The sequence below is a fragment of the Dromiciops gliroides genome, chromosome 2 (genome assembly GCF_019393635.1).
Source record: "Dromiciops gliroides isolate mDroGli1 chromosome 2, mDroGli1.pri, whole genome shotgun sequence".
Taxonomy (NCBI): domain Eukaryota; kingdom Metazoa; phylum Chordata; class Mammalia; order Microbiotheria; family Microbiotheriidae; genus Dromiciops; species Dromiciops gliroides.
The window spans coordinates 216,120,056-216,140,348 of record NC_057862.1 but is presented as its reverse complement, the minus strand read 5'-3'; the positions used below and the strand labels follow the sequence as shown (position 1 = coordinate 216,140,348).

The 20,293-nt window shown below is 40.0% G+C and overlaps 2 protein-coding genes across 3 annotated transcripts in view; one reads left to right on the top strand and one right to left on the bottom strand.

The window, feature by feature from the left end:
- Positions 1-20,293, top strand: part of KCNK13 (potassium two pore domain channel subfamily K member 13) — a 194,312-nt gene that overhangs the window by 98,774 nt on the left and 75,245 nt on the right. The gene's annotated exons all lie outside the window — the stretch shown is intronic.
- Positions 5,929-19,199, bottom strand: LOC122741414 (zinc-alpha-2-glycoprotein-like). 2 transcript variants are annotated; one of them, XM_043984878.1, is made up of 4 exons: positions 19,046-19,199; positions 14,239-14,499; positions 9,376-9,654; positions 5,929-6,445 (listed from the first exon to the last, which is right to left on the bottom strand). In XM_043984878.1, the coding sequence occupies exons 1-4, from the start codon at positions 19,119-19,121 to the stop codon at positions 6,165-6,167; spliced, it is 897 nt and encodes a 298-aa protein (XP_043840813.1). In that variant the 5' UTR covers positions 19,122-19,199; the 3' UTR covers positions 5,929-6,164. The 2 variants fall into 2 exon arrangements, with proteins under 2 accessions (XP_043840813.1, XP_043840814.1); XM_043984879.1 differs by having other exon boundaries at positions 19,011-19,164.

Below are 20,293 nucleotides of genomic sequence, written 5' to 3'. Positions count from 1 at the left end.
ACAGAACAATTATTTCTCCTATGGACATAAGACACTGAACAAGATCCAACACTTCTTGTTGCTTCCAGGGAGTTCTCCGAGACCCTTAAGTTTTAGAGAAGGTACAGATCTGCATCAGCAGAAGGAGTTTCCTATCTCAATGAAATCACAAATGGAGTCCTATTCCTGGTCCAAATTTGACATTTTGCATATGAGGAAACCAAGCTTCATGGAGGGAAAATGACTGACTCAAGGTCATATACTTAGTATGAGAGCTAGTCTTAGAATAAAAATCTCCATGTCATTGTTCTTCTCAGTGTATCACACTGTTTCTCTTGTGTACTTGTTACTGTCTCTGTATTAGGGGTCCATGTCTTCCACAGGTTTAGTTAGAGCAACTGAAGAAGACCTTTGCAGATATAAGCACTTAGTAAATGCCATTCCATTGTAGTTGCACTGTTTCCTTCAGGCCATTTGCAAACAAAATAAGGCAGGAAAATAACTGAGCCCAGATTGATGGAATTAGAGTGCCTGGTTAGTCTTAATCTGTGAGAACAGTCTGTTTCCTACAATGATGAGGGTTTGCTAAGTGCACCAATTTATTAGATATCAAACCCGCTGGGTATCTTTGTAGACTATGAAAGAAATTCATAAAGACAAGAGATCTCTTTTGGATTTTAGCCTAATGATTTTCCAGTGCCATTTATGAAATAAGGAAAATGTCTGAATGAGACTTCTTGAACTGATATGAGTATCAGTTAAGTAGTATTTTTGTTGTTTTTAAGTGGAACACCTCTACTTAGTTTATAATGCTAAATATGCTTGGAATATTAATGATAATAAGCATTGGATCTTGTATTCTCTTAACATTTCAGTCAATTTTGTGACTGTAAAGATGTAATATGCTGCAAAATATCATTTGTGAAAGACTACTTCCCTTCTCATGCCTTCATCAATGATGTCTTTGATATGTGTGCAGATTACTATATTAAATATTTTGTAAAGATAAGAAAGTAGGCTTGTGGGTTAGTGATGAATATTTCAGTTGTGTTTTTGTTGTTTTTGTTAATAAGGCTCAGATTTTTCTAAGATTTTAGTATCCTTCCTCATCCCCAAAACATTCTAATGATTACATTGCCACCATCTCAGCTCTGCATACATTTGGTCAAGTCACTTGCCCTTTTCATGTTTTTGTTCTTTTATTAGTGCCATTTCTATTTTATTGTGGACTGTGAGGTTACAGTCCAGATGTGATGGCTTCATCATCACTGATAGAGCAAAAAAAGAATTTGTTATAGAAATCCTGACAGAACTTTTGCATTTCTTTTTCATGGTCCTCCAAATTTCATCCCAAAATGTTCTCAGGATGACCTGGCTTAGGTGTTATCTTGCTAGGTCTTCTGTAAGCTTGTTTTCCCCTTTATTGCATCATGTCTATTTTCCTCCATAAGATTTTACAATCAAATTTATTATATCAGCATTTCCATGTCTCTCTGTTTTGCAAAAAGACCAATTCTTGCTGCCAAAAGAAGTTTTTATGCCATTTTGGTTTCCTCCTCATGTCAATTGATTTGCACAAATTAAACATTCTTAGGCATAGTGATAGTCTGTTTTGAAGTCTGTTCTTTTATCCATTTCTAATTTTTCAACCTCAACAACTTGTTTAAATAGATTCAGATTGGAGTTGCCTCAATTGTGTACCATGTTGTCTCATTTCTGTTCATCTAATTTGGTATGGGTTTTGATCTTTGTTCTGTCTGTCTGTCCATCTCTTTCTCTCTCACACACATGCATATGTATATTGTGTATATGTATTTATATATATAAAATGTTGTTTGACAAAGTAATAACAAAATTGTTCTATTCCCTTCTGCACATCTTTTTTAATTCTGTTCATTTTTAAAATGTTACAATGATGTTCTTTCTTTTGTTATCTATCACTACCCACTAATCAGTAGTGTACAGGTAAATGAACAATTGACTCTAGAAAAAAAAAACCCAAACCTGTACCTTCAAAACACTTAAATTTTTTTCATGTTTTTGTTGATATTTTCTGTTTCTTGTTTACCATAGTTATACCAAGTATCCCTTCCCGTTCTCCTCCCAGAGAGCTATTCCATATGAACAATAGTATTTTTAGAGAGGGGAAAAAAAATCAGTACAATTAATTGACCCATTGAAAAAGTCCAAAAACATGTATACTGTTTAACATCTCTAGACCTCCCACCTCTACCAAGGGGTAGGTTGTAGATGTCTTCTCATATCTCTTCATTTGAATCTCACTTGATTTTTTAAAATTTTGGTTACATTTACTTTTTGATTTTTTTGGTGTGTAGTTGTTCTTTCTAATTACATTGTTGTCACTGTATATATTTTTTTCTTGGCTCTGCTTATTTCACTGTCTATCTGTTCATATAGATCATTCCATGCTTCTCTGTATTCATCATATCATTTCTTACAGCACAGTAGTATTCCATTGTATTCATGTACCACAATTTTTTTTAGCCATTTCCCAATTGATGGTCATATCGACTTTGTTTCCAATTTTTAACTATCACAAAAAGTGCAGCCATAAATATTTTGGAGAAGATGGGGACTTTCTTCTTATTGATTGCTTCCTTGGAGTATATGAAGTCTCTGGTTCAAAGGATATGGAGATTTTAGGAGAGACCTGAGGCAGGGAGACCAGTAGAAGGTTATTTCAATAGTCCAGATGAGAAATAATGAATGTCTGAACTAGGGTGGGGGTATGAAGCTGCAAAGGAAGGAGTAACAAATTTTGGAGGAATTTCAGCTCTCTTTCCACTTATACTGTTCATCTCAGGGTTGGAATAAGGCAAGAGTAACAGATTCCCAGTTATTGCCCATGTCCCCAGGGCACATTCTGCTTCACTTAGGTAAATCTATTCAGAGTTCCCATCATCCTACATTCCCCCATCTGTCACCCAGCCACTCTTGGTTTCTGGGTATCTGGAAGCTTTCTCCCACATTTATTCCATCATTCCTAAAGTCTCTGAAATCCCATCCTTTTCAGGAAGTTTTCCCAGTTAATCAGGATGCATGAGCTGCTTTCCCAGACCTATTATATCTGTACTTGGAATTCCTTGGGTTGCCTTCAGCCCTTTGCCGCCTACCCAAATGATGCCCACATCTTTACCTCACACTCATTCTAGTTAGCCACAACCTGTTTATGTTGAATTTTTTTAACGTGTTTATTGAGAAGCAAGATGCAGTAAGTAATAGAAAATTGGCCCCAGAGTCAGGAAGCACATGAGTAGAAAAGACATGTCAAAAGGAATTCTCATGGTTTTTGGTGGCTAGATGTCCTTTTCTTCATTTACAAAGTCTTCAATGAAGTGTCCTTTAGGTATAGTTCTCTGTTTGACCCTGAGGGTCAGTACTTTGTAAAATTCAGAGCTAGCAGTTCTCTCTGTGACTCTTACAAGGGTCATAATCACTGAAGTTAAGCTATCAGTGTCCTCATATGGTTGTTTGTAGCTATTGCTACTGTTACTATTCAGGTCCAGCTGCTAATGGGACTTCTCGATCATCTGAATTCAGAAGGTTGCCTGTATGCTCCCATCTTAGAATACTGGTGTTTTGCCTGCGATCAGGAAAGAATAAAGAATAATCATAAAGAGACAAGAGGGGCCACATACTTATAGCTACCATGGCCAGGTGGGAGACAAGAATACTACATCTTCCCCAAATGACTGTTGGGACAAGATTTGTTCTGCCTCATCACAGCTACAGAGAAAAAGAGCTCAACTTGGCTGTGAGCAGGCCCTATTATATACCCACTAAGTTCTACCTCTGCAACCTTTGGGATAATAATTCTTTCAGCTCTATATAGCTGGGTTGAAAGGAATGCACTATTAATTAATTTTTTGTGTATAATTCCAAATTGATTTCCAGAATGGTTATATACCCATTCAGAGATTCACCAACAGTATATCTGTTTTCCCATAGCCCCTGTAACATTTGTCATTTTCTATTTTTGTCATCTTTGCCATTCTGCTGAGTCTGAGACAGAATTTCAAAATGACTCTAGTTTGCATTTCTCAAATTAGTTGTAATTTGGAACATTTTTTTCCTTATGGCTAAAGATAGCTTGAGTTTCTTCCCTTGAAAACTGTTTGTTCATTGTCTTAAACTATTTTTCCATTGGGGAATGGCTCTTTTTCTTATAAATGTGAATCAGTTTCTTATATATTTTGGAAATGAGAGTTTTTTCAGAGAAACTTGCTGCAAACATTATGTTGGGGTTTTTTGACAACAGTTTCCCTTTCAATTAGTTTTATTTGATTTCTTTGGTATAAAACCTTTTCAATTTAATGTAATAAAAATGATCTATTTTATCTTTTCTGGTCCTCTCTTTTCCTTGGTGGTCACAAGATTTTCTCCTAGCCATAAATTTTATAGATAATTTTATGTTTCTCAAATTTGTTTATGAAATTATTTTTCCTATTTAGGTCACACATTCATTTGGAGCTTATCTATTTATAAGAAAGGAATGAAGTGTTGGTATGAATCTAATTTCTTCCATTTTCCTATCTACTTTCCTAGTTTCTAGTTCTTTGCTAAAGCAAAAATTTAAAAATGCTGCTATAAACATTTTTGTCCATAGAGTTGTTTCCTTCTGTCTTTTTCCTCCATATATCATATGCCTACTAGTAGTAGGTAAAAGGGATCACAGGACCTCCAGTTGAAAATGTCCAACAGACATGGTGTGAGACTGGAACTCAGGAGAAAGTCTAGGAGTCATCAGCATAGATGTGGTAGTTGAATTAGTGGAAGTGAATACCACCTAGCATTAAGGTTCTTAATGGTTTTGTTTTGTTTTGTTTTGTTTTGGATTTTTTTTTGTATCATGAACCCCTTTGGCAGCCTGATGAAGCCTATGGGCCCTTTTTCACAATAATGTTTTTTTTTTTTACCTACATTCATAATTGAAAGAAATACTAAATTTAAATTAGAAGTTAGTGAAAATAAATATGTAATATACCCCATCCAAGTTCATGGAACCCCTGAAATCTAGCCACAGAAGCCTTAGAGATCCATGGACCCCAAATTAAGTAATATCAAAAAATTAAACCAGGGTCTCTGGAAAAGGCATTTATTCACCTGAAGCAAGGTTATCAAGGGGCTGGAAAGCCTTCCCTTCCCCCTCAAATGAGGGGACAATTTTAGGAGGGTGGAAGGCAAATGTTCTACTTGCCTTTTCTTCAGCCTCAGCCCCATTAATCTTTTCTTGAGTTGGGACAGGGCAAGAGTCAAGTGTTTCTCACTTGTTGCCCATACCCTGCTTGGGGCACATTCTGATCCCTCAGGGATATCTTCTGTAAGCCTGTATCATCCTTTCCCTGCCTCCTGTCACCCATCTTCCTTTGGTCTACAGGTAGCTAGAACCGTTCTTCCATTTGCCCTCTGTCATCCCTACTGTTTCTGAAATCCCACCCTTTCTAATAAATTTTGCCAGTTGGATTGGAATGAATAAGATGCTTTCTCAGCCATAATGTATTTGAAATTGGAATTCCTTAAACTGTCCTCAGCCCACTGTTGCCTACCATAGGGATGCCTCTATACTTATCTCACATTCCAGTTAACCACAACATATATGTGTATGTATGTGCATGTGTATATGTGTGTATGTGTATGTATATATACAGTATGTATACACACACACACACATATATATATATATATATTAGTTATGTATTAATTGAAAAGTAATGTGCATTAGACAATAGAAAATTGGCCTCATGGTCAGGAAGAGTCAGGTTGAAGGTGCTGCCTATACTATAAATTGATTGTGTGACTTTGGGGCAAGTCAGTGCCTCACACTGTCAGAATTGAGTTGTTGGAGAGGAGTTTCCTCATTGGGAGAGAATGAAACTACATGAAACTACAAACCAGGGCTTCCCCTCACAATTTATTTACACAATTTTATTTTGTTATACATTGACCTTTATTTCTTCATCTTAATGTTGTTTGTCTCATATTATAAGTTTTAAGGAGGAGGACCTGGGTGTATTTAATTCTCTTTGCCAGACACCTAAACACAGGTAACTGTTGAATGAAGATGTGGTGATGGTGGGAGTAGTTGTGATGAAGGTCTTTCAAGCTTTTCTTTCCCATCCTGGTTGATGGAACTATGGAGCTGAATCTGTAAATCTCTGACTTTTTTATTGCTCACCCCAGGCCACAACAAGACTCTCAGGTAAGCTTTCATGAACCACCTGACAGGAATAAGTATTTTTCTCTGGAAAAGGAACTTCAGCAGTTATCCAGGCCTGATAAGTGCCATCTCCAATAGGCTGGGTTTCTGCAACTTCTTTCTTCTGGATCTTTCCATCCTGAAGCCAATGTAGTTCAATTTCTTCTGGATAGAAGCCATAGGCCAGGCATTTCAAAGTCAAATTTCCTCCAAGGGCTGAATAATGACTGAGATTCACCTTGGGGGGAACTATAAAAGAATGGAGCAGATGGCATGAATAGTAGAACTTAGATCTATCTTTTCCACTTACGCAACACTCTCAAATTTCTTCCTAGACCCATTGAAAGAATCATTTTGAATCTTCTAAAATCTCAGCTCTACCAATTAAACAGTTACTATTCACCAGGTGCTGTGCTAAGGACTGGGGATACAATAAGAGGCAAAAGACAGTCTCTGTCCTCAAGAAGTTTACGATTTAATGGAGGAGACAACATGTGGATAAATATATACAAAGCAAGCTATATGCAGGATAAATAGGAAATAATTAAAAGAGGGAAAGCACTGGAATTAAGAGGGGTTGGGGACAAACTGATTCATTGTTTTCAATGAAAACAACCCAACAGAAAATATTCCCCATCTGTATATTCTCTTCTGCACCAAGCCATCTTTCCTCCATACTTCTAAAGTTTATTATCAATGATGTAGCCTCTGCTTGTAGTGATGAAGAACTCCCTATTTCAACTTTATTCAATTTCAACTAATTTCATTTTTTAACATCTCTAATTGTTAGGATTGGGCAGCTAGGTGGCACAGTGGATAGAGCACCTAGCCTGAAGTCAGGAAGACTCAACTTTCTGAGTTCAAATCTGGCCTCAGATACATTCTAGCTATGTCACCCTGGGCAAGTCACTTAACCCTATTTGCCTCAGTTCCTCAGCTGTAAAATGAGTTGGAGAAGGAAATGGCAAACCACTCCAGTATCTTTATCAAGGAAATCCCAAATGGGGTCACAGAGAGTCAGACATGAATGAAAAATGACTCACCAATAATTTTTAGGATGATTTTTCCTTGTATTGAACCATAATTCTGTCTCCCTGTAACTTTCAGATACCCATTCCTCCCAGATCTCCAGTGGTTAAATAGGTATCAATTTGAAAGAAAAACAACAGAATATGGTAACCCACTGGATCTAAGAGAATGAGAGTGATGATAATAAATTAATGGAATCCAGTTAATCCAAATAGATTAGTGGCTCTTTTATTTTTGGTCTAAACCTGTGTTTCATTAGCACAGGGAATTCCCCAGGTGGTAACACCCTTTATCAAGGCAGATTAGCAACTCTTTTGCAAATCATAGTCTTAGAAATTTGCTGAAGGGCACTGAGACATTCCGAGACTTTCTCAGAGAGACACAGCCAGTCAGTCCAAGGTAGAACCAGACTCTCCATCTTTCTGACTTTGAGGCTTGTACTCTATTCCCTAATTGCATGATGCCACATGTTTTTTTTTTCTTGTATCTCACCCAATGTGCAATAGGAGCCTTCTGGGAAAGAATCTTTTGTCTGTGGTGTTGATTCACTCCCACAAGTTAAATTGTAAACAGGAAAAAAACTTGGGGACTTTTCTGGGACATTCCCTTGATCTGCCTTGACTTTCTATAATGACACCAGGCACACAAATTCCTGGAGGAAGAGATATGCCAATCCTGAGGGTAAAGGTGGAATCAGCACTCAGTGGGAAGCAATCTTAGAATCAGAAAACTCTTCTGGCTCCCTGTTCTGCTTCAGATTAAATACAAACGTCTCCATTTGGTATTTAAAGCTCTTCACTACCTGGCCCATTCCTTCCTTTCTAATGTTAGTGCAAATTGCTCTCCTCCATGTACTTTATGGTCCAGTCATATTGGCCTTTTTGCTATCCCTCACAAGTGTGATGTCATTGGTCCTTTTGGAGAAGGAAGGACGAACAACAACAATGCCTAGCTCATCTCCTGTCCCCTTGACTTTGTATTGACTGTCTTGCATGCCTGGAATGTCCTCTCTCCTCATCAGTACCCCTGGGAATCCCTGGTTCCTTTCAATATGACTCTCAGGTATCCCCTTCCCGGTCCCCTTAGCCGCAAAATGTCTTATGCTCCAAGGTTACCTTGTAGCCAACTACTTTATATGTGTATTTTCTATCTGTATAAGTATACTTCTGTGTGTACATGTTGTATCCCCCTCTCATTTGTGGTAGGGACTATTTAGTTTTTGTCTTGGTGTCTCTTGGGTCTCATAAGGGGACTGATACATCACAGAAATGCAATAAAAGCTTGTTTGATGGATTGGCACAACTTTATTGCTGAAGGGACCAGAATTTTCCCTGAGATGACTCTCCCTCACTATCCCTCTCTGACAGAAATGGTCATCTAAGAGCCGAGGCTTCTGCCTCCAACAGCTCAGATTTAAGGTTTGTAGGAAGAGTAGCTGCTTAGTCTCCCTGAAACAGTGAGTCTGAGCCTCCTTCGGCTTTCTTAGTTGTACAACAAGGAGGTTGGAATAGATAATTCCTAAAATCTTTTCCAGTTTTCATATCAAATGGCTTTCTCATTGTAATCACAATATCCTCGTTGGATCATTCCAGACCAACTATGCTCTAACTATATACCGTAACCATCTGGGTAATTCTGTGTGAGAAACTGGAGAAATTCCCTGCAGTAGAGAAACATTTGGCTGTGTCCTCTCCAGCAGACAGACAATCCCTAAGCGATTAGTTCCTCTGTGTTGACAGGAACCAAGGTTTGGGGAAGCTCCCTGGGGCACATTTTGCCCATCCAGGGATAGCATGGATTAGCAGGAAACCCAGATGAACAACAGCTCTCATTATACTTCCAATAAACCCCAATAATTCAGTCCTCAACCCTGGCACTTAACCCCCACTCTAGCCCCTCACTTAGAGTCTGAGAGAGCTCAGGAGAGATCAATATCTTGTTTTCAAGTACCTTTGTTCCCTGATTATTGGAAATGGGAGGGAGTAGAAATAGCTGGGGGCCAGGGGAGATTTGAAAATATGAGTATAGTTTCAGTTTGATAGCCTCCATAGCAATTCCCCTGGAAGTGTTTTTAAGTGTTCCCAGCCCCAGAGGTGGCATCCCTCCCCTGATCTATATAAGGTGGGCAGGAAAACAATACAGATAAGTACTTAGCTGGCGCAGATAAGCCTTCCCAAGTTCTAGGTATCTTCGCAATGTCCCAACACACTGTTCTTCTAGATAGGCCTTGGCTCGGTACACAGCACCTGGATCTGCCTCCCACCTTTGCTTGATCATGTCAGCTGCAGGATCGAGGGGGATCCAGGCCGGTATGTCAGTGGTGTTGAACTCAATGAAGTCCCGTCCATCATATTGACACTTCCAAAATCCCTTTATGAAGTCTCCACCACAAAGTTTACAGCCAAAACGTCCCTGAAAGATATGAGATCCTAGAAATATCCCAGTCTGGTCAAATCTCTGGAGTGCACCAAAGTATGTTTTCACATACTGGCTTTACCACTATTTCTGTCTACTCTCCCTCTTGGGAGATCCCAGACCCATTAAGAAAGAAAGGGTTAGCAGCTAAGGCTGCTTCCAAACAGGAAGCAAGTTTCAGAAAGAGGACAGTTCTAAAAAGGCCAGGGGTGATGGCGGAGCCAAGATGGCGGAGGAGAGGCTGTGACTCCCACAAGCTCCAGATAAACCCGTCCATTCACGCCCAAATAATGCAGTAAAAATCAAAACCCAGAACAGCCTAATGCACATAAGAACAGAGTGAGACTGTTTCTCTGCAAAAGAGGGCGATTCTGATCACCTACTGATCAGGCTGAACAGCTCAGCGCGCGGTCCGGACCCAGCCAGGGACAGTGCTTCCAACACGTCAGAGTCTTCAGCACCAGCAGCTTCTGAGGCTCTGATCACGGACTGGTGAGGGGGTTCGGAGGTAGGCCGGGGTGAAGTGGAGGCAGTATCTGCTGGAGTTGGGGCAAAGCGCCCTGGGTCTGAACCAGTGGGCTGAATCGAGGGGTGGTGGCCCAGTGGGGGAGGGGTAAAAGCACGCCAAGCTTCGGACCATAGAGAATCAGAGTTCAATCAGACTTCTGTTTCCGGGTCAAAGAGAAAGCGGCTGTGATTACTCACAAGCCAGGCAGGCTGAGAAGAAGCCCAATCACCCCCTGGGCCACGCTGTAGCACCAACGGTGTGTCCGGGAAGCAGCGCTACACTTTAAGGAGTAAAAAGCCAAGAAACAGTAAGCCAGGATGAGTAGGCAGAGAAAGCAGAAGACCATCGAAAACTTCTTTGGGGGAAAGGTAGACCACAATACATCCTCAGAAGAAGAAGATAATAATAGGGTCAAAGCTCCAACATCCAAAGCTTCCAAGAAAAATATGAACTGGTCTCAGGCCATGGAAGCTCTCAAAAGGGACTTTGAAGAGAAAGTAGGAGAGATAGAACGAAGATGTAGAGAAAGAGAGGAAGGAATGGAAAGAGAAATGAGAGCAATGCAGGAGAGTCATGAGAAAAAAGTCAACAGTTTGAAAAGCCAAATGGAAAAGGAGATTAAAAAACTGCTGAAAATAATTGCCTAAGAATTAGGATTGAACAAATGGAAGCTAGTGAGCTTATGAGAAACCAAGACACAGTAAAGCAAATCCAATTGAATGAAAAAATAGAAGGCAATGTGAAATATCTCCTTGGAAAAACAGCTGACCTAGAAAATAAATCTAGGAGAGATAATTTGAAAATCATTGGACTACCTGAAAACCATGACCAAAACAAGAGTTTAGACACCATCCTCCAAGAGATTGTGAGGGAAAATTGCCCTGATATTCTTGAAGCAGAAGCTAAAATAGAAATTGAAAAAATCCACCGATCACCTCCTGAAAGAGATCCCAAAAGGAAAACCTCCAGGAATATTATAGCCAAATTCCAGAACTCCCAGGTCAAGGAGAAAATATTGCAAGCAGCTAGAAGAAAGGAATTCAAATATTGTGGAGCTCCAATAAGGATAAAGCAAGATCTAGCAGCTTCTACATTAAAGGACCGGAGGGCATGGAATATGATATTCCAGAGGGCAAAGGAACTGGGACTACAGCCAAAAATCACGTACCCAGCAAAACTAAGCATCCTCTTTCAGAGGCAAACATGGAACTTCAAGGAGAAAGAAGACTTTCAGGCATTTGTTATGAAAAGACCTGAACTGAATAGAAAATTTGACTTTCAAATACAACACCCCGGAGAAGCATAAAAAGATAAACAGGAAAAAGACTTCATGAGGGATATTAAAAGATCAAACTGTTAACATTCCTATATGGGAAGATAATACAGAGGACACAGGTCTGAACTGAATACGAAGGGAAGTTATGTTTTGTTCTTTGTGGGGTGTCTTATGTATGGGGCCGGATTTGGGCTTGGGGCCTCCTGGGTCCAGGGCTGGTGCATTGTCCACTGTGCCACCTAACTAACCCATAATGACATCCTTAAAATAGGGTTGAGGTGTAGGAGAAATAGACTGGGGGAGGGGGAAGGGGAGAGATGGTCTGGGGAGAGGTTATTCATATGAAGGAAACAAGAAAAAAGCTTATGGAGGGGAGGGGAAGAGGGGGAAGGAATTGGGGAGTGATTGAACCTTAATATCATCAGAATTGACTCAAAGAAGGACTAACATACATACTCAAGTGGGTATAGTAATATATTTTGCCCTGAGGGAGGGGAGGGAGATAAGGGGGGGGGGAGGGGAAGGAGGGAAGGGCAGATTCTGGGAGAGAGTAGTAAAAAGCAAAATACTTTCAAGGAAGGTGAAGACGTTCTGCATAATGGCACAAGTATTGAATTGCTTGATTTCATAGGGAGGGTTGAAGAGAGAGGGAGGAAGAAAATTTGGAACATAGAATTAGCTCAAAGACCTTAAACTCATCAGAGTTGGCTCATGGAGGGAATAACATTCACACCCAGTTGGGAGGAGTAATCTATTTAACCTTACAGGAAAGTATGAGGGGAAGAGGATAAGGAAGGAAGGGTGGAAAAACAGGGAGTGTAGAGTAGGGGAGGGGACAGTCAGAAGTAAAATACTTTTGAGGAGGAATAGTTTAAAAGAAGATGGAAAATAGAGTAAATATCATGGGAAGGGAATAGGATGGAGGGAAATAGTTATGATGACTTTGCTGGGCTAATACGAAGAAAATTCTTTGTCAAGTTTAAGGTACATTATTTAGGGTATGATGAACAGGATACTATTAGAAAAACCTGGAAAGACCTACATGAACTGAAGCAGAGTGAAATGCACTGTATACAAAATAACAGCAATAGTGTAAAATGAAAAAAAAAAAGATTTGGTACTGATAGACCACCTTCTTTCATATGTTTTTCATTGATTCCCTTGAGCTATTGTTTATCCAGATGAACTTTGTTATTATTTTTTCTAGATCTACAAAATATTGTTGATAGTTTGATTGGCATAGCACTAAGTAGATTAACAGTCAGGATTATCATTTTTATTATGTTGGATCAACCTACCCATGAGCAATTAATATTTTTCCAGTTGTTTAGATCTGACTTTATTCGTATGAAAAGTGTTTTATAGTTTGGTCATATACTTACTGGATTTGTCTTGGCAAGTAGACTCCCAAATATTTTATATTGGCTACAATTATTTTAAATGGAATTTCTCTATCTGTTGTTGTTGGACTTTGCTGATGATTTATGTGGATTTATTTTGTATCCTGCAACTTTGCTAAAGTTGTTAATATTTTCAAGTAGTTTTTTAGTTGATTCTCCAGGATTTTCTAAGTATAACATCATATCATCTACAAAGAGTGGTAGTTTTGTTTCCTCCTTACCTATTCTAATTCCATTAATTCTTTTTTCTTGTCTTATTGCTGTAGTTACCATTTCTAGTACAATTTTAAATAATAAAGGTGATAATGGGAAAAAAAAAATAAAAAAAAAAAATAAAAAAAAATAAAAAAAAAAATAAAAAGGCCAGGGGTTCTTAACTGAATCTCCAGATAGATTTTGGGAGCTCATGAACTTGGCTTTTTAAAAAATATTTTGAAAACTATAGTACAACATAATTGGTTTTCTTTGTAATCCTGTGTATTTTATTTAATGCATTTCAAAACATGATTCTGAGAAGGTGTCCATAGGCTTTACCAGTGAGTCAAATAGGTCCATGACACTAAAAAGGTTAACAAGCCCTGGTTCAAAAAAAATTAATTACTTCTGTCTTTCTGAAAGATGATGCTCACCATATCCCCAGTTTAGGAGCAAGGAGTGTAGGTCCCTGAAACCCCTCCTATGCAGTGGGCTCCTAGACCCCATGGTCCTTGCACCACTGATGTGTCAGCTTAATGTAGGAGGCAAAAAGGGGTTAATAGAAAAAACCTAAGACCCAAGCTCTAATACAGATATTAGCTTTAAAAGGGAGTCAGATTCCAGTTAATAGATAACTTATGTTAGGTTCTCATACCCATAGCGATCAACATCCATAATGGACCAGAACGGGTCAAGTCAAAATAACAATAAAGGAAAAAGACAACCTATAGAAATTCTAATGAAAAATGATTATATTTTGAAACTAGCCATGGGAATCAGAAAGAGACATGCGCAGAAAAGGCCAAATTTGTCCCCAGATTCACCTTATGACGTGTAAACCCCCAAAACACACCTCCACTGAAAAAGGTACCTGCCTCGGGGGTTGGCTTAGGACCCCAGGAACTCCAAATTAGGATAAGCCCTCCTTTGTAACACTCCTAGGTGGAGAATATTATAATGAAAAGGACAGGCCCTCGCCTGTACCTCCCCAAGGTGGAGATTATTATAATGAGACTGATAATCAATTTATCCATACTATAAATATAATTGTCTTTCCTTTCCTTATTTGAGAGATACCTTTCCACTATTCTGGTTCTCTCCCTGTGGTCACCCACAGTATTGCAATAAAACTTGGGAAACTGAGTCACTGAGTCTTGTAATTCTTTTGGGACTACTCACAATCAATTTAACCCCAAATTCCAGCCCACATCAGACTCACCATTTCCATCATTGTAATAGTCCATGATGTTTTGCATATTCTCTAAGACAAAGTCTTCCCTTATCTTCTGAAGCTGGCTCTCATTCTCCCAGTCATTCATTCCTTCTATTTTGTCCCAGGGTGGCAGGGGTATGGCCCTCTGGCTTTTGCTGTCATATCGGTAGAAGGATTGACCATTGAGGTAGCCCGTGTTTGTGAAGCTGAATTGTTCTGGCCTAGGATGTGACAGAGCCATGTCCTGGTATGTCAGAGAGTAACACTCTGATAGAAACATTGGGAGAAATGGAGTGAGACAGGTTAGTGCTAATACTCTAAATAAGGAACTTGTTCACTGTGGAGTGGAAGAGAAAGGGATGGGGTCAGGAAGGATTGACTGACTGAAATTTGGGCTTTGGTTACTGGAACCCATGGCATCCCTTCTTTGGCTCCTAACTTGTCTAGTCTGTCCCTCATCCAGCATCTTTGGCCCCTCTGGTGACCTTGTTCCCATTCTGTTTTTTTCCCCAATCACATTTTGGAGTATGTTTGGATTTTAGGAAGGACAAGGAGAGCTGGATTGGTTCCAGAAGAGGTTAAGCAGGATGGTAAAGATACTCAGAGTTTTGTGACATGAAGACCAATTGAAGGAAACCTTGGGAAGAGAAGTGGGGGTGGGGAGGGGAGAGGAGAAGAAGAAGGATATGATAACTAGTTTTAAATATTTGAAAGGCTGTCGTGAAAGAGTGACCAGATTTTCTCTATGTCCTTCCTGAAGTACAATTAATGGTTGAGATTATAGGGAAACAGCTTTCGACTGGAAAGGAAAGAGTTTCCTAACTCTTAAAGTTTTCTGGAAATGGGCCAGGATGCCTTCTGAGAGAATGAACTCTCATTCACTGGACAATCAGAGGGTATTGACCAAGCAGAGGGTTTTGCTGTCCTGGGTGGAAGGTTGGACTAGATTCTCTCTGAAGCTGCTTTCAACTCGGACTCTATTAAATTTGTGTGCTTAGGTGGTCTCCTCTCCTGCCTCTCAGCCTAAATGCTCCAAGGTATTTTCCCCATTGCTGGTCTGAGAAGCTACTGAGTGAATGTTATTAGTAGAGCCTGGTCCCCATCTACAAGAAAGGAAGTGAGAAGAAAGGGGAGAAGAGAAAAGCATTGAGGGAAAGAAAGTAAATGAGAAGAAAGAGGAGAGAAGAGAAGAGCATTGAGGGAAAGAAGCCACTTAAAGCCCCCAAAGTGTCATCTCTCACCTCTAAAATGTAGATAGTGATATTGGGATGACTTACTGTGTAGGGGTTTTGAGGAAAGATTGTGATCAGAAAATAACTAACATTTATTTAAAGTTTACAAAGTGATTGGATATTATCTCTTTTTTTTTTTTTGGAGGCAATGGGGGTTAAGTGACTTGCCCAGGGTCACACAGCTAGTAAGTGTCAAGTGTCTGAGGCCGGATTTGAACCCAGGTACTCCTGAATCCAGGGCCGGTGCTTTAACCACTGCGCCATCTAGCTGCCCCCTGATATTATCTCTTTTGATTCTTACAACCCAATATTATTCTCATTTTTTACAGATGAGGAATTTCAGGCTGAAAGGTAAAGTCATTTATTCAGCAACACATACCTAGTAAGTATCTGAGGAGGCTACATTTGAACTCAGATCTTATCTCCAAGTCCAGCTTTCTATTCACCAGCTACCTCTCTGAAGCTGTGGACATAGAGGAAGTGGGTTCCTGGTTTGGCTATTCAATATCATCTGTTTTATCTAATCAAGCTATTTCATGTCTCTGGGCCTCATTCTACTCCTTTGTCCAAAGCACTAGATGCTTTGTCAGATCCCTTCCACCTCTGTATCCTATATTACAGGATTGGAATCATTATATAAATATCTGCTATTATTATTTCTTGACTAACCTTCCTAGTCCTCCCTACCCTCTAGTTCCCACCTTACCCTCTCACCCCCACCCTCAGCAATTAGGTGCAAAGAAATCTTTAGGTTTAGGGTGGTAGAAGGTAGGACTAAGGGCTTTCTTTAGAATCAGAAATAATTAGGAAAAAACACTATAGTGCTCATACACCACTTAACTTTTTTTCCAACCCCCTATGACCTTCTTTCTTGAGCACAGGAGATATGCAAAAATAATGATGGAGGAAAAGAAGAGGATCAGAAGATATTTGAGGCCAATTCCAACCTGACAGCAACATTACCTCCTTCACCCTTCCATGTCCTTTCCTTAAGTCAGGGGTTCTTAATATTTGACAATCTGATAAAATCTACATACCCCTTCTCAGTATGTTTTTAACTGCATAAAATGAAATACAGAAGATTGCAAAGGAAGCCAGTCATATTGAAGTAAATATGTCATTTATCCGCACCCAAGTTCACAGACCTCCCCTGAAATCTGTTGACTAGTACCTTAGATAAGGAATCTGTTTATTTAAGTTTTAGCTTTAAACCAAAGCACTTCTCTTGCTTGGAAATGAAGGTAAGTCCATGCCAGGACAGTATCACTGCTTCCTGTTGCCTCCCAGTCCCAATTCTTAGCAATATTGTATCCTTGTCAGACTCACTGAAAGTTTGTCTTGATAAGATGATTTATTTAAAGGTGTGTTGGATTTTGTGGCTTCCTCCTGCCTCAAATGATCTGCCTTTTAAAATACTCTTCCAAGAAAGGACAAATGCATAAACAAATCAATCATTCGGTTAATTTGCAAATATTTACTGAGCACTTACTGTGTGCCAAGTACTGTGCTGGATACTAGAAAAAAAATGTTTAAGTGAAAGTCTCTGCCTTGAAGGAATTTACATTCTATGGAAGAGACAATAGAAAAAAAATTCAGTGGATAGAGCACCAGCCCTGAAGTCAGGAGTACCTGAGTTCAAATCCAGCCTCAGACACTTAACACTTACTAGCTGTGTGACCCTGGGCAAGTCACTTAACCCCAATTGCCTCACTAAAAAAAAAAAATCACAATAATCTTTTAGGTGGGGGAGGCAGCAATACCTAGGGGATCAGGAAGGGCTTCCTATAGGAGGTGGAAAATGAACTAAGTCTTGAAAGAAACTAGGAGTTTTAAGAGATGCTAGTGAGGAAGGAATACATTCTAAAAATTCATTCTAGGTTTTTTCTTTTTCCTTTGTTGACTATCTCTATTGGGGTCTTTGTATAACTGATGAGAAGAGCAAATGCCACTTGCAACATATTCCCTACCTAGCATCTGCCCAACCTGCAAAGATATGGAAGAAAGGCATAAAGATGAGAGATGGAGTGCTTTGTGTGAGAGACAGTATAAAGGCTAGTTTTGCTGCCTATGAGTATGAAAGGGAGTAATATGGCTGGGAAAGTAGGTTAGAGCCAGGTTATGAAAGATCTTAAATGCCTAACAGGAGTTTGGACACCTTGCAAAATCACTCACATACACAATCAATCATATGCACAACATGAGAAACCAAGGTATTGTGGAGAGACGCTGAGGTAGGAGACAAGTTTGAATCTTGTTTTCCTTCTCCCCCAATAAGATGAAAACACTTTGAAGGTAGGGTTTTTTTCCCCCAGGGGTGAGGATGAGCCCCAAAAATCGATCACCAAAATGCCATCCCCATCACAGCTCTTTACTGTTGCAGAGGATGCACTCTGGACATAAAAAAGCTGGAACAACTAGGTAACTCTTCACAGTAGACACTACGCCCCACATTTTCCCTCTTTCCCAAACTCTCTGGCCTTGAGATAGATTATGGCTGTGGCCCCACTGCATACACTGTGCCTTTTATACAACCCTGGAGGAGACCCAGTGCCCCTGAAGGTCCTCCAGTCCTTCCTAGTTTATCTCTAATGTCCCTGGTCCCAAGTAACAGTAGTTTTCTACCTCTTTATTCTTATCTTTGAATCCTTCTTCAGGCGTACTGGTGGTTGAAGGGTCTAGAAACAGGAGGGCATTTCCTCAGGACAATGGAGCAGGCCTGCCCATAGCCTTGTGTGAGGGTGTGTATTTGTCTGTCTGTCTGTCTCTGGCTGAGTGAGTAACTTGATGTTTGTGTAACTCTGCCTCTGTTAAACCCAATTCACACAAATCCTAGATAGATAGATAGATAGATAGATAGACAGACTAACAAATAAATATATGAAAATTTTTAAAATAATAAATCCAGTTCACACAAATTTAAAACAAACAAATAAATAAATGACAAATTAAAAAATAATAAATTCAATTCATATGTGTCATCACCCCATAATGTTATTGATCCTCTTTGAAAATGAAGGATGAACAACAGCAACCACTAGCTATTTATACTTTGTCCAGGGGATGAAGGAGGAAACACCCGAATCCTAAGAGACTTGGACCTATGGTATAGCATCTAGAGGAAGCCAAAGTGGCTTATGGGAAATAGCTTCCCTCCTTTCCTTCCTTCTTTCATTCCCGTCATTTCTTGCTCACTAAATTTCCTTCTCCTTATATATTTCCACTACAATATCCCAAGCAGAACAAGATGACCTCCCCCAAACCACCAGTTCAGTGACGGCATAGAAGGCAGACATTGCTTACAGAGTCCTGTCCTAACTCTGAGGTCCCTCTACCTATAGGGCCATAGATCCAGAGCTAGAAGGGACCTCACAGGTCAAGTAGCTCAACCCCCCACACACACACTTTATAGATGAGGAAATTTGGACTAGAGAGATTAAGTGGCATCCCTACAAATGACAAATGGCAGAGCTGAGATTCAAATTTAGATTCTCAATGTCCAAATTGAGGAGTCTCATAACTCCTCTGTGATACTATTCTGTCCCTTACCACCAAAGCAGCTTCTTCCCATTTGCTCTACTCACGGGTTCCTAATTCCTTTGACATTGTAGTGCCAGTAAGCAGCAGCAGAACAAATACAATGGTGAGGGTCCCCATCATTCCAGGTTTGGAGCTTTTTTTTCACTTGGGGTCAGATTCAGCAGAGATCTGATTCAGGTTTTCTCTTGTATTTAGGCTGATGGACTCAGCTCAGGAGAGGACAGTTCAATGCCCAATGAGAGTTTCAGGGTGGAATCCACCCCCTGGGCATTAGGAACAAAGCAAATAGAAACTGAAAATAGACCCCAAAAACCCCAAAACAAAACCCAAACAAAACAGGCTGCATCCCAAGAGCAGTTGATTTAAAAAAAAAGAGAGAGAGCTGAAAATTTTAGTGGACTACAAGCTCTGTGTGAGCCAATGCAGTTGTCCTCAAAAAAACTTAATTAGGCCGTGACCTTACCTAGAATGTCTACATAAAGGGAGAGGGTTCTGCCCTAATGACCACGGGGGATATCGTGTCTGGTTCTAAATGCCATGTTTTAAGAGGGGCATTGACAAGGTAGAAGGCTTCTAGAGGAGGGCAACCAGAAGGGTGAGCAGATCAGAAACCAGGAACATCAGGTAAAGGCATTGGGAATATTTACTTTGGAGGATTCTTGTTGTTTGACCTTTGTTCTAGAAGAGGACCAATGACATCAGGAAGGTGATGTCTTGATTTTTTGTTGTTTGTTGTGTTTTTTGTGGGGGTTTTTTTGGTGGGACAGTGAGGATTAAGTGACTTGCCCAGGGTCACACAGCTAGTAAGTGTCAAGTGTCTGAGGCTGGATTTGAACTCAGGTCCTCCTGAATCCAGGGCCAGTGCTTTATCCACTGTGCCACCTAGCTGCCCCTGAAGGTGATGTCTTGACTTGCAAGTAAATTGGATTTAAGTGAAGCAGGGCTGTGCAAAGTCACCAGCCTCACTCTCTCCTCCGGAGCAGAGCTTCTTGTGACCCCTTTGTGCCTGAGAAATTCAAGCTGCCCAGGTATATAGGTGTATAAAATAGGTATACATAACCTTTTACTGTTGCCAAATTTTCCACACCTCCTACATTCCTTTATATGACTCCATACGGGGTTGTGACCCACAGTTTAAGAAGCTTTGCTCCAGAGCCATCAGGGTCCAGTGACAAGACACAGATCAGGATGACTGGAGATGGCTCAGATGAAATGGAAGACTCTGGCCTTTTTAAACTAAGGTCTTTCCCAGGTCTCAGTTTGTCAGAGGCAACACCCATTCAGTGATTAAG